Below are 17473 nucleotides of genomic sequence, written 5' to 3'. Positions count from 1 at the left end.
GAAAAACACCAGCAGTGACAACACTACAGTTGGCCTGGGGCAAAACTAGGTATTAATATAATCAAATAGTTTTTCAGATAAAGTTTGTATTCACACAGGATTTCTTAGACCTCTGCATTCAAAGCTCTTAAGGGTTTGGAAGTATATTTGGGCCCCATGGCAAGGTCATCTCAACAAGTCATTGTGTTAGATAATGGGAATGAGAAACAAATTTGTTAAAGTAAATTTCTCTTAATAAAGAAAATTAAGTCATGAATTAAACACATCTGACAGGCAATTTTCCCTCAAATTTGACCCTGCCTTCACCTTAAAGAAGTGTTATTATACTCAATAAATGAGTATGCATCTGTGACTCCAGGGACAACTGTCACTTTGCTGAGCACTGCCTAACTCACAGTCTTTGCTGGATGAGAGAGGGGGTTCTAAGACCTCCACCCTCAGCAGACTCTCCCATTCAATTTAAAAAGAAAATAACTTCAGAGACACAGCAAAACTGATTTAGTTATGTAGTACAACTAATTATCACCCAAGGTAAAAATAAGGCTGAGTTCGATGCAAAGCCACCAATAACCTAAATACATTTTTAATAGAAAAGATATCAGGAGGGTAGGCCAGAATATGTTGGTTCTCTAATTTGGAAAATAATAGCAAGCATCGATTAGACACACAACCAAATTCTATAATCGGGGTGAAGAGCCTGGTTATTTGCCACCACTGGCCTGAGACAAGGGGAACAGCAGTTTCCACCAGGGCACTGCCGACTGCCGTGTCTAAATCATGCCCGGGCTCTAGACCTCACCTCTCTCAATGGCAAGGTCAGGGAGGTAAGCCAGTTGTGTTATAAGGCTTCTCCAGACCAAATATTCTAATCTCAAGCTATTTAAAAATTTATTCAGTTGAATTCTACATCAGGAACGCTTCATAAGAACATTCATTTTAACAAGCCCCCAACAAAACAAAACAAAAAACGTAAGTTTCAGGGAAAGTAAATTTGAGTGACAACTGACTACACTTAATTATAATACCTCTTCTGAGAGTACCTTAAAAGCTGGCACATAGCCGAAACCGGTGTGGCTCAGTGGATAGAGCGTCGGCCTGCGGACTGAAGGGTCCCAGGTTCGATTCCGGTCAAGGGCATGTACCTGGGTTGCGGGCACATCCCCAGTGGGGGATGTGCAGGAGGCAGCTGATCAATGTTTCTCTCCCATTGATGTTTCTAACTATCTATCTCTCTCCCTTCCTCTCTGTAAAAAATCAATAAAATATATTTAAAAAAAAAATAGCTGGCACATGGCCGGGCCGGTGTGGCTCAATGGTTGAGCGTCGACCCATGAACCAGGAGGTTGCGGTTCGATTCCCAGTCAGGGCACATGCCCGGGTTGTGGGCTCAATCCCCAGCAAGGGGTATGCAGGAGGCAGCTGATCAATGATTCTCTCTCATCATTGATATTTCTATATCTCTCTCCCTCTCCATCTCTGAAATCAATAAAAAAAATATTTTTTAAAGCGCTAGCACATAACTGAAAGTTCATTTTCATAGTTGGAACAGTTGACTCACAGGTACTCGATGTTTACATTCTAATTAGGTAACTGGCAAAATGCTTCAAGCCAGATTTGCTTCTGAAATTCCATTTCTAAAATGAAATCTTAATTTTATCACACACACACGTTTATAGATATATACTATAACTGTATCTTACCTATCTATCAATCTCTATATAAAATGTTAGTTTGTTATCAGTCTCATGCCTCAGGCATATCTTTAGTTCTTTAAAGATACTTTCTACTAATTTCCCTTGAGAAAGTACCACTTTTAAAATACAGCTTAATTTTACCTGCTAAATATAGATTCACTTTTTGCTCTCTACTGTTAATTAGATTTGGGTTTCCCCAAGGAAGGTCACAATAGATTCACGATTGGATAGGTGACAGTAGTGTGGTCTGGCTCATATTTTAAATCCCTGAAAGGTTTATTTATATGAGCGATGGCCTCTTTCCAGATTTGCCCATCATTCTGTATTCCCAACAGAGTGTAAGTAAGCATATGGTTTGATATATCATCAGTGTGACTTTCACTAATATTAAGTATGATAAAAACATTTGCATATACAAATAAAATTTCTGTCCTAGCCATACGAAAATATCTGTTAGAACCATGAGTTTGTAATGGAACAAAAATAAAGCCATGGGTTAGAGGCATATATACTGTCAGAAGTACAACATAAACACAGTTTTTAAAGCAGCAGCTGTAAAACTAAATTTTTTTAAAAAATGAAGCAAAAATAAAAACTGAGACCCACTTACCAATCTGTTCTCATCAAATACTTCAAAGAGGAGTCTGTGATTAGATGGATTTACCTATAGAGACATAAATGGTACTTCAGAATGGGCAGAAACAATTGAAAGGATGAAATAAGAGATAAAGAATGGAATGCTTATAATGTACCCAAATCAAATGTGTAATCTTAACAAGTGTCTTCTTCTGAAAATCCTATATCTACTAAATCAAGTCATCTGTTTATTTCTATATTGTTCTGTGCCCAATACTGAGGTATATTAGAAGAAAATGCTTTTAGCTGCTTTTCTAACATTAGAAAGGATAATTCTGAATAGTTTTAAAGCGTTTTTCAAACTCCTCTACAAAAGGTACGCTCATGTTTCTGGACCAGCAATTTTCAACTAAAATTCTTTGGCACACCAAAAAAATATACTTTTTGCTGATGTGACCCAAAAAAGGTATAATTTTGATTCATTCACTCCAGACGGCTATTGTTGTGCTGGCTGCTGTCATTTTTTTATTTGACAATCTAAGGGAAAAGAAGTCAGTGCTTCTGACTAAATAGGTATTGAAGGTTTTAAGAATTCTTGCAGCATACTGGTTGAAAATTGCTGCTTTAGACCAAGGCTACATCTTCACAAGGTCTATGCCTGAGGGTAGCTCTTAGGCCTAATCAAAACAACAACAATAAAATAATAGCAATAATTAAAATAATGACAAAATAGTAAAAAAAGCCATTCACTACATCGTGCTTATTTTCCAGGCACAATCTTCTCATTAAATATCAAAAACACATGATCTCCTTTAATACTGACCGAAAACCTATGATGTGTTAACTGTCACCACAATCTTACAAATGAGGTGCTGAGACCATGAGGGTGTAGTAACTTGCCTAAGGGCCCACAGCTACTATGCAAGGCAACCAGAGCCCCCACCAGAGCCCAGGCTTTAAACCATTAGAGAGACAAAGAGAAAAAAGATGTGCTCCCCTTCCAACAAACTCGGGGTCAATGTCAAAGCTACTAGGCTTTCAATGTCTTTTTGCTTGTTTCTGTCTCTCTACCAAAATCTCCCCCAAATGGCAGGAATAATCACTCAGACTCCAGTATCATTTCGTGAGTACCAGCCACATGTGAGACATGGTGGTAGGTGTTCTCATTTATACTATCACATGTAAATTCTGGAAACAGCCTCCTTGAGCGAGGACTTTCTCTCCTATGTAAGCGGCAAGGAACCTACAGAGGAGGTGAGTCCTCAGGTAGCTTTTACAGGTTCATAAAGGCTGCATGTTGTAGAGCCCGAGATGGGACCATGTCTACTATTACAAGTCTCGGCTGCTTCGTGATGGAGAATGGAATGGAATAACATCTGATATACAGAGCAGAGAGCACGACTTGTACTTGTGGCCCCCTGGCCTGCCCTCAGAGGCCTAGTGAGGGAACAAGCAGATGGACGGAGGGTTTAGTGTCTAGGCTCTATGAAGGCCTGAGCTGCTGGTCAGGGCACCCACAGGCCATGGCAGGAGCCAACACACAGTAGGCAGGCAATACAATTTGTGAGATGAATAAAACAAAGGCCTTTTTGTAAAAATCCAAGAAAAATAAGAGTTTACATATGTAGCCAAGATTAGTTGAAAAAAATTTTGGAAGTACTAACATTTACATAAATGTGGCCAGGGTGTTAAACTGAAAGGGGTCTAAGAAATTTGGAGTTTTACAAGTGGAAAGCTTACTAAAGGCCAATAACGTCAATGTGCCCCCATTAGCTTTTCAGTTCTTCATGAAGTAATTTTAAATACATCTGGTCAAGGCTACACATAGGATCTCATCAAGTATTAGGATATCAATGCCGTGCCTGGCTGGTGTGGCTCAGTGGTTGAGCATTGACCTATGAACCATTAGGTCAATTCTTGGTCAAGAAACATGCCTGGGTTGTGGGCCCCGGGGCATGCAGGAGGCAGCCGGTCAATGATTCTCTCTCATCATTGATGTTTCTATCTCTTTCTCCCTCTCCCTTCCTCTCTAAAAGCAATAAAAAAATATATATTAAAAAAATCAAAGCCATATTTCAGCTCTGAATATAATAGAACACATGTATCTAGTGATTTAAGTTTGGAGCCCATAAAACACTATTGTGATTGAAAGAAGAAATTAGGACCAATTACAATGTGACTACTGATAATATTGTTGTTTGGGAACCTACACTAATCAAAATGTCTCATCTAGAACAATTCTGAAGGTAAAGAGTAGTTTTTAATACCACAGCTATACAGACAATGAAAATATATTCATTTTGAAGAGGAAAAAATACACCTTTTCTTTCTATTACATAGCTGAGCGGTTTAATATTTTCAAAATTTCAGTATAAAAAAAACCAGCAACCACCACAAATAGTATTCTCTGTTAATTCACAGAATCCAGCCATTTCTACATATAGCTCTTCTGGGTATCTACAATAATAAAAGCGTAATATACAAATTGATCAAAGAGCAGAACGACCATCCGGATGACCTTCCGGACAACCACGCTATGACAGGCACTGGTGCCAAGCCAGCCAAGGCGGGTGCGATGTGATTGGTCAGGGGGCCCTGCCATTGCCCCATGATCACCCCACAGAGGGAGGCCCAGGCCACTGGCCAGAGGGGCGATCTATCAGGGGGGTAGGGGGTCGTGGAGGGGGGCCTTTGAAGAACCGGGGGGGTGTGGCGGCAGACCAGGGCAGTGCCAGGCGAAGGTGGGTGCGCAGGCAGGGAAGGAAGGCCTACCCTTGCACGAATTTCGTGCATCAGGCCTCTAGTTAAATATAAAAGGTTAAGGAAATTTTACCTAATTCGGTGATATTTAAATTCCAGAAGTAGTTTTATACTACACATATACACTCACACTAAATATTTGAATTACAAAATTTTCCTTCATTACTGGAACATACTTGATAAAATGTAGGCTTCTTTTTAATCATGTTGCCTCTATTGTTTTATCCTATCTCTAAAATAATTCATAACCTATATCTCTAGAAGTAAACTAGTGTTTTAATGATATTTTGCCTTATTATTAAAGAAAATTTTTAATAGAAAGGCTAAAATATATTTGGATAGCTTTCTTTTTATTTCCCTAAAACATTTCCAAATAAAACAAGTCAGATTTCGTTACCACTCGTCACAGTCTTTGAAAATTTGGGGCACATTAGGAGGCTACCCAACCGATTCTCATACTGAAAGAAATTTCACAATAAAAATTTAACAGCTTTCATTCAATATGAATCTATTAGGATAATATATCAATCTAGTTATCAATAACAAGTGTTACCAAAAAAATGAAAAACTTACTCTAAAATAAAATTCTTCATTCCATTTTGGGTTCAGCGTCTGGAAGAGAAAGTATCTTGTAATACCTTTTACAGTCTTTGAAACTTTAGCAGTTACTATTACAACACAGTCCACATATTTGCTTAACCATTTTTCTGACTTAAAAAAGAGCTGAGAAAGTCTCAAAATGGCAAAAAAGAAGCATTTAGTCAATTATTTGAGACTATTCTATAAACCAAACTAGGAGGGGCACAGATAATTTATAGACAAAAAAAACATAAATTGCAAGCTATCAATCAGAAGGAATAACATTGGGGACCTGTAAAAAGCCATCATCATGAAGATAGAAATATATCTTTTAAGAAATTAAAATTGATATAGTTACCCTATCCAGAAGGAGATAAATTTTGTTCCCTTCCCTCAACCTGTGTGCTACAAAAATCCGTTTTGGAGAGAAGTGAAGCAGGTGGTAGGAAGGTGAAAGTGCTCACTACTTATATAAATACTCGAATCTGAAGAACATTCTTTAGGAACAATATTGATGATCATATCATATAACAAGAAAAAATATCTGCCAGTTATAAACCTAAAGTGAATTATTTTTCCCCAAAATAACAGGTTTAAAAATATTCTTCTCCCTATCCTTCCATCTTTCTCTCCATCCACCTCCCTATCACACAGAACATGGAAAGGATATTTTGTCCTAAGCACAGTATATATATGCATTTTGGACATGCATAACACTCTTAAATAAATACATGTCTTAAAAATTATGTGTAAAAATTTGAGACTGAGAAATCACAACCTCACCCATGGCTACAGATACTCTGCATTCAGAATATTTTCTTTTATTAACCGATTTCCTTTAACATACTAGTGCAGGAAGAAGCAATAATAATAATAACAACAACAACACAATGCACCATAAAAAATAAAAAACACAATTTGTATAACACTGAACTGGCATTTTTAAAAATCAGCACTATCCCCACCCACAACTCAACAGTAAATCCAACCCTAAATAGTGGATTTCATATTTTTAGCTAAGAATGGAGCGGGGATGGTGATGGGAGACAGGATGGTGATGGAAGAGAGGAGGAGGGAGGGGAGATGGTGCCAGGCAGCCAGGGAGAGGCAGGGCAGGCCCAGGCGTGCCATGGGCTGCAGCAGCCCTGGGGACCAGCTTCATAGAAATGTAGAGGGGAGGAAGCAAAGGACAGGTAAGGGAAGAAAACAACAACAACGTGAGACCACAAAACAGCATGAAAGACCCTGGCACCGGGCCGGGCGGAGAGGAGAATGAAAGCAGTTCATAAACCCCAGCGAACACAGCGCAGTAATACTAACCAGGAGGCTGGCTGCCAAGCAGGCAGAGCAGCCCCAGCCATGCAGCTGCACCTCTACGGTGGAGCGGAGGGAGGAGGAGGGCCTCCCTTCGCAAGAAAACACATTTCAATATCGCAAATCACCGCCTCGGTGGCTCTGGTTCTCTGCTCCCTCCGCCTTCGGCTTGCCTTCCCTGCAAGGCGGCCTCCCTCTCCACTGATAACCAAACCAGTGACAGCGCCTAGCACAGCAAACAATGGCCTCCGTCCTTCGCAGGCATCCTCCCCACTAATCAAAACATTTTTAATGCCAGGCCGAATGCCAGGTGGAGGGCACGCTACAGCTGCTGTTTCTTACACAAAATGACCTGGTCATGGAGCCCAGGCGTCTGCACAATAGCAGGAGAGTTACCATTTTTTAAAAAAGCCATCAAACTCTCCAGGAAATGCTTATCACAGTGTTATCCAACTACCCAAAGGTAGCAAGGGAAAAATAATAGTAATGTGTAAATAACACCGAAGCATGAAGAATAACAGCATTTTGGATTTTAAAAAAGCATCTTCAACAAATGTCCTAAATATGGAGCAAATATTTCACATTATATTCCATGGAGATAGATGAATTAAAATACAATTAGGAAAACATCTTTAATGAAATCATATGTGTGAAATTTAGAAAAGTAAAACATACGCACATAAACATAGTTTTATTATTAATGTTTTTTATTTGTTTTCTTGTAGCTAAACAAGTATTTTGCTTCTTTGGAAATTCTTGTTTCAAGATAAACCATCCCCTTTGTGCCTACCAATTCCCCACACAACTCTATTTCATTAAATGTATTTTAAATTATTTTAAATTTCTTTATGAAAAATAATAAGCCAACAAGAACAAATCTTCTTTTGCTATATTCTTTTCCTGGGAAAAAATTGCTACTTGTCATAATACTTATTTTAAGAATACTGTTTTGTACAATCATTTAACTAAAAGCAAGAAACATATTTTGGATTAACACTGAATTTATAGGTTTAATACTGGAAAATGCTTAAAAAAATATTTCCATCTTAATCTTAAAATATAACTTCAACAGACCCAAAATACATAATCTAATTGGGTTAAATTATGGCTTAAATGAAATTTAATTAGGATGGACACCTACCTTTTTAATTGTTTTTGTCTGCACCAAAGCAAGTTCTCTATTCTCATCTGCTACATACAATGAAAGTTTCACGTATGGATCACTGTAAGAAAATATTTAAGTTTTAATCAGATTATACTTTTCATTTAAAAATTATTAAAAAAATTAAATTAGCCAAAACCTAAATGAAAATGCAAATATCAGTTAATAACCCAGCTTATGTAAATTCCACAAACTAAGCAATAACATTTTCAACATATCTCCTAAGTAAATATACAAAGAAGTTTCTATCAACGAGAGTTGATGTCTATTTAGAAGCAAAATATCACAAAACTCAGATTCTAACTTTAAAGATAATCTTCCCTATTAACTCAAAATATTTAAACCGCCATCATTTTTTTCCTAAACAGATTTCAAGAATATTAAAAAGCATACAAAATGTGTTCAGATTAGCAAAATCTAGCTAGAAAATTTAGTTCATGTCTTATTTACTAGTATATTCTGATTTCCACTATTTATGTACAAATTATTTTTCTTTTAGTGAAGGAAAATAAATTGTTCATCTAAACCAGGGATAGGGTACCTGACGTCTGGCCCGAGGGCTGTATAAGCCCCTTGAAATAATTTTGTTTGGCCCTGCCAAGGCATTAGGGCTGAGTTAATTGTTTGACCAAATAAAGCAGGCTAACTTTTAAGTTGATAATTTTGTATGGCCCACGAATTATGTTATAAATATCCAAATGGCCCTTGGCAGAAAAAAGGTTCCCAACCCTGATCTAAACCAACAACTATCATCTTACAATTAAAACAGAAACAAAAACTCAAAAACAAAGAACTAAGGCCCAGAAAGTCAGGGAGATTTGCCTAAATTTACAGATTTCAGTAGAGTCTAGATTAAATTTCAGATTTCCTGACTACAAATCCCAGAGTTTTTATTACTTCCTTAGGAAATTGAAAACTTTTATTGAGAAGTGTACTGAAAGGATTGCTTACTGTGAACTATCTATCTACTAAGGGTGTGATAAATCCACTCACATTTTCTAATTTTGGTAACCTGGGATAGCTCAAATCTAGTCAAACTATCACTTTATAAGAATTTGTGATCCAAGGTCTCATTTCACACACGAGACCCTGAAAATCATAGAAAGGGCTTCCATGGTCACTCATCTAACTATCTATAGCTGACAAATTACTTCTACTCTATTTGAGAATTATCCTTTAGCGGCTATACCATGACTATAAACACTTATTTTGCAACTTTCAGGACATTTCCAAAGATTACAGAGTATTGTTAAATGCTTAAGAATATATAGATTTTTATTTGATACTTCAACAAATATGCCATGAAATCCTTTAAGGAAAGAGAAAGGTGTGATAAAATGTAAAGTTTGGAAGTAACAGGACTATGCTCAATATCCCAAAAACAAAAATCAAAAGTTAGTGGGGAAAAAATATACATAGCCTTGATTATGGTATTTATTATCCATAAAATACGTCTTAATGTAAGCTACAACACATCTTTTAAAAAAAAGCAACAGAATTTGCTTAGTTATATTCTAAAGGTTCTGGTTTAGAGGAAGGCTTGATTCAAGAACGTCACTTCTTTAATAGGGACATCGACATTTTCTTTTGTGGACACCTACAGCCTTAGAATAAAGATGAATCGGGAAATAGATCTAATCCAGGTTTAAAGACCCTAAGAGCACTTTCCTAATCAGTCTTGGGGTGATGATTTAGGAGTCAGTGGCTATGTGGTTCTTAGACTTGGGCAGATCAGAACTGCCTGGGAGAGGGGGTAGTTAAAATATAGATTGCTGAGCTTCAACCCCAAAGACCCCTAAAGATCTAGTAGATTTGTGGTGGGATCCTAGAATTTGTATTTCTGACAAATTCCCAGTGATTCCAATGCTCTTGGATCCAGGAACCACACTGAGAACCAGTGTTCTAGAAGGTTTTTAAAAAGAGTATTTTTTTAGCTATAGAAACTAATACTCTATTTCCAGCCACCAAGCTATTGCTATAAGAAAAAAAAAAAAAAAAAAAAAAAAAAAAGGAACCAGGCCTGATATCTCTTTCTCAAGAACAAGTTCCCAGAATGCCTCGGAGGTACATTCACAGGCAAGTGCATGCGCGCACACACACAAAACAACACACACAAGCCCACATTACAGAGAACTCTATAAACTCTGCTGACTGTGTTTTCATGTCCCTCGGCTATCATGATTGCTGCCTATTATATAACTGCAATAAAGAGCTAAGCATTCCCTTTAATAGAACATCCACATTCTTCTACTAATCATTGACCTCATTTTGTGTCCCCTGAACAGTTTACAGCAAGTGCCACATGCACTTGGGGGTGAGAGTGGGGTCTCTACGTCTGGGGCAGTGGGCCTCAGCTGTAACAAGGACAGCATGCCTGGGCGTGTCCTGACGTGCTCATCCAGTACAAGTAGGGACTGGAGTGTCTACATGGAAGATCAACCAAGAAACTCCTGGAAGAGAGAACCAAAGACCAAGGTGTGGGAGCAGGATACAAGTTCAAGGGGTGGGAACACAGGGCCTAGGATGGGCTGGTTAAAGGGCAGGAAGACCCAAGTTCAAGGGTGGTGCTGGTGGGAGCTGCCCAGACTGGTCTCAGGTGATGGTACAACAGTACCATTCACATTGACAAATATTTACCGAGTATTGACTACATTCCAAGGACTTTGCTAGGAGCACACACAAGTGCTAGTGAGCTGGGGGAAAAGGGGGGGGGGCAAAAAAGGGTGAAATCAACAAAGGTCATAAATGGACATCAATGCATAGCCCTACTTAGCCCAGCTGAGTGAAAATGACTGCACCTTCCCGTTTCAGCAAGGTGAAAGCAGGAGCACAAAGCTGAGATGTGGGTCAGGACATCAGGAATTAGAACATGAGCAGGAAGATGTCAGAGTAGCCTGAACAGGAATCAGTTCTACCGCAACTATCAGCACAACTGGCACCAGCACCACCATGACCACAGTCCCAGCACCCAGTCACCACAAAGGATCCAGTCCTAGCCTGGCATACGCGAGGTAATTACTTGCGTATCTTATTTGATCCTCACTGCAAGATTATGAAGTTGGCACAATTTTCAGATGAGAAAATGAGACAGACATCAAGCAGGTTAATCAGTAAGTAGGGGAGATGGGAGGGGAGGGATACAGCATGCTTGCTTCAGAATCTGGCTCCCTGAGTGCATGAACACAGCCTTGCCTCACACACTACCTCGGACTACCAAGAGGGCTGGCTGGAAGGAATGTCTAGAGGCAGAAGCTTCTAGTATTCTGCCATGTTGGAAGACATTTTGGATGAGACTGCTATTATGATACATTCTTTATCTTATCTGTGGTAGGAGAAGGAACCAAATGCCTGAGTTAAGTGTCTACCTTTGGGGAAGGCCACACATTGAGATATCATCTTGTCAACACTCCAAATAACTAGCTGTGTAACCTTGGACATGTCACTTTAGCGCTGTGAACCTTCATTTCCATCTCTCCAAATAAGGGGGTTGGACAGAGCCTCAGTTCTACATAACTATCTCAGGATAACTACCATTCCACCATAATCTGTTTCATATTTTTGGCTTTGGCTTCCATTTCAGAAATTTTTTTGGACAGAGTTTTAGAACTTAATAAAATAAAATAAAATAATATACTGAATCTCAGAACAACTCGAACTTGTTTCTCATCATTCATAAGAACTAGAGCCCACTCCATCCTGGGTAAACAAAGAACTTCCTAGAGATATAGGAGCAAGAAGGAATAAGACCCTACCCTCTACCAAGAGGTTTTCTCCATCAGGACATAGAGCAGGGGTGGGCAAACTTTTTGACTCGAGGGCCACAATGGGTTCTTAAACTGGACCGGAGGGCTGGAACAAAAGCATGGATGGAGTGTTTGTGTGAACTAATATAAATTCAAAGTAAGCATCATTACATAAAAGGGTACGGTCTTTTTTTTTTTAGTTTTATTCATTTCAAACGGGCCGGATCCGGCCCGCGGGCCGTAGTTTGCCCACGGCTGACATAGAGCCACAGTTTTGAGTATGACAGACTACTCTTGACCATCACCGGGCTGATATTTCCCTACACATATTATCAGCGTCTCATCAGCTTACCTATTAGGTATGAAAACCATATCACCTAAGCAACAAGCAAAAACAAAATGATGTGTTTTTGTGTCTGGGGCAAGTCTAAGGGTCAGTGAACCTCACCACCAGCTTCTTCTCAAATGCGTGCATGCTGTTTTAAGACATAATGGCCTTTGTTTCTGAACATGATACTCTGCAGGGGTGGTAAAAGGGAGAATTCAGTTCCCAGGGACTTTCCACGCCAGTCCACATGAGCCCTCTGATAAACACCCGAGTTCTGGAAGAACCCTCTGCCCCTGAATCTATACCTCACAGATCCTCAACATATCCCCTACCTTGGCTGCAAAAGGTCAGCCAAGTCCTGAGGTCAACGGTTAGCTATGTTGGCGATGACTTCCCCCTGCTAAAGCTTCAGAATGTTTAGGGAGACACACAAGAAGCTCATCAGCAACTACTATTATTATAGATACAGGACACAGGCATAGAGAGCTCTGGTTTTCATGTGACTCCCTTTTGCACTGTTGTAAGATTGTTGTTGTTAATCTTTAATACATAATACTTTTATAACAAAACAAAACAGGCAGGCATGGAAAGCAGGCAGGAAGAAGACCCTGACCATTTCCACTGGAGTCTCAACTCTCAGCTTCACCAACCTCTGAGTGACCTTCAGACAGTAACTTTATCACTCTTAACTTCAGAATGCTTTGAATGAAATGGGAATGACAACTCCTAACTCAGAGAGTTATTGTAAGGATCAGAGAAAATAATGTATTAATTTAGCACCCAGCTCAGCACCAAACACAGAGTACATGTGCCCTATTGATGACACCCATGCTAACTGGGATTCTAGTCTTTTTTCTCTTGTAAGACATTTGAGCATCTCTGTTACTCCTTCTGACCACTCACTTCTGCTGTGATTGCTGATTTGATCTGCCACCGATTACCTCGTAGTACAGACTGGGTGCCGCCAATCCCAGCAAACGAAGTTTTCCCTGCTTTCTCATTACTTATACTGTGTGGAAGCCTCCTGGGGATCTGGGTGGAGATGCTCAAACTAGTCATCTTACTTACAACAAAGTTCACCTGAATTCACTCTTGGCAACTAGCTGCACTGTCCCCGTGGCTGGTACCCAGTACAATTCAGTGCGAACAGTAACATTACTCTCTAAGAAGCTCAATGCTTTGTGAATTAGAAGAGAAATTCTATTTTGCAAACCTTTTGTTTTTCTCTGCATAGTACCTACTTAGACATCACATTCTTTCTTTTCAGCCTTTAAAAGAAAACAACAAACTGATATTAGGATTCAAACAATAGTCTTTTTACTGAGTGCCTACCATATTCCAGACAAGGGGACAAGCATGGAAAATAAAAGACAGTCCTGCCACCATGTGAATTGGGCACACAGAAGTATAGCAATGACTGTGGCAGTGAGCCAAGAATGTACCCTGGAACACAACACTGCTGCGCTCCTGACCGTGCGCACGCCTGAGTCACCTGTCATCAGGTACCTGATTCCACCCCAGGCCTGCTAGATCACAATCTTTGGGTTGAGACCTGGAAAATTTCACTTACCAAGAGTTCTAGGTGATTCGCATGCACTGGGCCATCCGGCCCCCACCCCTGCCAGAGGAGTTTCTGAAGCCAAGACAGGAGGGCCAAGAGCAGGGTGAGAGTTTTCCAGAGGGAAGAGTATAGGCAAAGGTCCAGTAGCAGGCTGCAGGACTTGGGGAGAAAAGGTAGCTGGAGAGGGAGCCCCAGCTCAAATCACAAGGAGCTTATATGCAATTAAAGAGCAGGCCATCGTCCTTGGGCTCAACGTGGCTCCCCCTGCGTATGGCTGTTTGCTTCTGGAAAACTTATAAAGTCCCTGTGGGCCTAACTTTCCCCATCTACATAATGGGGATATTAGCAGGACATCCTTTATAAGGAGGCTGGTAGGAAGATTAAAATTATAATACTGTCTGACATGTAGTGAGCACTCAATAAATGTTAGCCACAGTTGCCACCACCATCATCACCATCATGCGGTTGTTGAAATAGGAAAACTCATGATCAGCCTGGTTACTGGGAGATGAAGCAGTGGGCAGGGAGACTAGGGGGAAGACTTTTGCACCAAAGAGTGAGAAAGATTTCAACAGAGGCAGTGAGGATCAAGAAGAAAGAATTGGGAACACACCCAAAGGTGTACTCAAAAGAAGTGGGTAGGCAAATAAGCATGGTGAGTAGGTTAGGAGGAGAGGTTGGAGCCCACACCAACCTCCAGCTCTTAGGCCTGGATAACTACGTGCAGTCTCAAGCTATGAAGTGGTACTGGTGCTTCAATCTCTTATTACACAGGCAACATCACCCACAGAAGAGCAGAGTGCACCACAGACAAAGCAGCCCTTACCATTCCGGCAGACTGAATTCCAAGGCATTGCTTACAGCCTCGCTTTTATAACTGGAGTCCTTTTACAGAGCTCTCTAGATAAATTAGGCCTTCACATAAGGGGCTCTGGGATCTCTTGCTCCATGTCTGTGGTGATGTGTTTGTATGTAAGTCTGCAAGGGCCTAACACTAATGCTCTGGCATCACAAAATCTTAATGATTTAGTGTTATTTAAACTCTAAGTCTCAAAGTTAGAATTGGCCTCCAAATCTCGATGTCTAGGTTGGGAGCGAGAAAACACAAACCAAGTCCTGAAGGATCTTAGGTTCCTGCGTAGTTTTCACTAAGTATATAAAGTCCAGAGGAAAAAATACCTAGGAAATTCAAGCTGCCCACTCACAAACAAGAAACCTCATCTGTACACAAAAGATTACTTCTGAGACGGAAAAAATAAAATGGTGACATCACCTTATCTTGGACACATGAGCCACTCCAGAACCTGCATGAACTCAATGGCTAGAAGACAAGTCCTGTTACCTGGAATGAAATCTTAAAAAGTCTAACAGATGCCAAGATGCTCAACAAAAATGCCACAAGTACCTGCTCTCTTATGAGAAGTCACCAAAAGACCTTGGTCAAAAGCCCATCCTGATTTTGCAAAAAGAGAATTGTAATTATTCTCAACACAGAATTCTGCTTCCCCTCTCTGAGACCCTCTGGTTATCTCTAATAGAGACTGAAGGACTACAGACTTACACTGATTTCCAACTAGGTTTATTTCATTTTTTATTAAGTTTATTGGGGTGACATTGGTCAACATGAACATGCAGGTTTCAGGTGTCGGTTTCTATGTTACAAGAGCTGTATATTACACCGTGTGCCCACCACCCAACGTCAAATCTCCTGTAACCATGTTCAACTAGGTTTAAAGAATTCAGAGAGGGTTCTCATTCCACCTCCATCACCATTAAGCAACATTTTCTGGATCTGCTCACTGCTCACTCTCCTGGGACACAGCAAACAAAGACAGTCCGTCTTGATGCATCGTTAATGGTGTGATACTTGACCCTCTCCATCTGACTCAATGAAGTGTTCCATGACAAATCAGAATGTGTCAAGGCTAGTCCTTTTGCAATGATTATTCACTCATTGTTATCAGACTAAACAGTCTTTGCTGAGATCCACATATTTTAAAGAAGGCAGGACAGTGAGGAGGAGGAGGAGAGAAGGGGGAGAAAGGCAGAAGTTGCCTCCACTGGGCAAAGCATTCAAGGTGGATTATGTTCAGATTGCAGCCAAGTTGGAAGGACACTGCCTTGACCATAAGCTCTAAAGATGTCCTTCCAAGATACTTGGATATCACAAGAACAATAATATAGGGCTTCATTTTTCAACCATTTTTTTTCCTTTTAAGGAAACAACTCAACCATATTCTGAAAGAAGCAATAATTCCTTCCTGTAAATGCAGTTGCTCAATAGGAACAGCCTGCACAAGGACTGTCTTTACTCATTACTACACGGGTAATGTAGAATGTTACATAGCACCAGAGATCAAATTTATTTTGACTACCTGATGTATTTGACACACTGAGACTTCCCTAACCCAGAAAATTTCATTGAAAAACCTGTTTTGTAGGTTTCCTCATTCTTTTCCACTTTTACTATTATAGCCAGTGTTACACAAATTACTGATAAAGAAATAACACAAAACACAAAATAAGGAAAAAACTACCTAGATAGTATGAGAGAAGAAATAAAACATATGTATATATGCAATCATATTGAAACTGAAATTTTCATCTAATATTATCAAAGACACAAAAAAGTTATCACTTTCTAAAGAGAGGCAGATATTTTAATACTCTACTACTTGAAATAAATTATTATATGTTTTCTGGAAAGTCAGATGGCGGGATGTATAAAAAACATTCATAGTGTTGTTGCCTTTGATCAACAAATCTAGGCCAGAGGTGGGTAACCTTTTTTCTGCCAAGGGCCATTTGGATATTTATAAAATCACTTATGGGCCATACAAAATTATCAACTTAAAAATTATGTTGCTATGGAAACAGTTCCTAGATTTATTAATTTTGAGTCCCACCTGTGGTTGTCTTGGCAGGGCCAGACCAAATGATACAGCCTTTGGGCCAGACATTCCCCACCCCTGCTCTAGACCAATAGAGAAGTGATTACATAAATCATAGTATAATCATGGGCTAGAATATCATAAAACATTAAAATTATGTTTTCAACAAATATTTTTAAGTGGGAAAAATAATCATGGTATAATATTCAGGAATAAGCAGGATCTAAAAAATGTGACTAACTGTATAATATATGAAAGCAATTGAGAAAAACATAGCTAAAGTTAATAGTTGTTCTTTCTAGATAAGTTTATGAATTATGTTTATTTTCTTCTTTTTTTAAAATATATTTTATTGATTTTTTACAGAGAGGAAGGGAGAGAGATAGAGAGTTAGAAACATCGATGAGAGAGAAACATCGATCAGCTGCCTCCTGCACACCTCCTACTGGGGATGTGCCCGCAACCCAGGTACATGCCCTTGACCGGAATCGAACCTGGGACCTTTCAGTCCGCAGACCGACGCTCTATCCACTGAGCCAAACCGGTTTCAGCTTATTTTCTTCTTTGTGGTTATTTTTTTCTCTAAATTTTCTACTGTTGAGCAAGGTTAAAACACAGATTACTTAGCCCCACCCCAGAGTTTCCCATTCAGATCTGAGATAGGAGCTGCTAATCTGCATTTGTAACAATTTGTTCATCTGGACACCTCACTTTGGGAACCACTAGGATTCCATCTTTTCCTCTTTCTCCAGGGTCCAGTACAATGAGCTCATTCATTCAGCACTTCTGCCCCCACTTAGCCTATCACTCCTGAGAGGGTAGAAGGAGGGTACAGCTTCAAGTCTGCTGGAGGCCAGGGGCTTTG

At 39.6% G+C, this 17473-nt stretch overlaps 1 protein-coding gene across 6 annotated transcripts in view; it reads right to left on the bottom strand.

Annotated features, from left to right (window-relative positions):
- The window catches only part of NEDD4L (neural precursor cell expressed, developmentally down-regulated 4-like, E3 ubiquitin protein ligase), a 293622-nt gene that overhangs the window by 114054 nt on the left and 162095 nt on the right, over positions 1-17473 (bottom strand). For 3 of the 6 annotated variants that reach the window (XM_023752636.1, XM_023752638.1, XM_014454413.2), the window contains 3 exons: positions 8065-8146; positions 5604-5642; positions 2305-2358 (listed from right to left, as the gene is read on the bottom strand). The exons of 1 other annotated variant lie outside the window; for it this stretch is intronic. In XM_023752636.1, the coding sequence (XP_023608404.1) occupies positions 2305-2358; positions 5604-5642; positions 8065-8146 (175 nt within the window). Of the gene's footprint in view, positions 1-2304; positions 2359-5603; positions 5643-8064; positions 8147-10347; positions 10372-17473 lie in introns of those variants that run through there. 2 more of the 6 variants (XM_023752637.1, XM_023752639.1) reach the window with 2 other exon arrangements.

Source organism: Myotis lucifugus, unplaced genomic scaffold, assembly GCF_000147115.1.
Source record: "Myotis lucifugus unplaced genomic scaffold, Myoluc2.0 scaffold_36, whole genome shotgun sequence".
Classification (NCBI taxonomy): domain Eukaryota; kingdom Metazoa; phylum Chordata; class Mammalia; order Chiroptera; family Vespertilionidae; genus Myotis; species Myotis lucifugus.
Note: the sequence above shows the minus strand (reverse complement) of the source record. Positions and strands in the feature narration are given on the sequence as shown.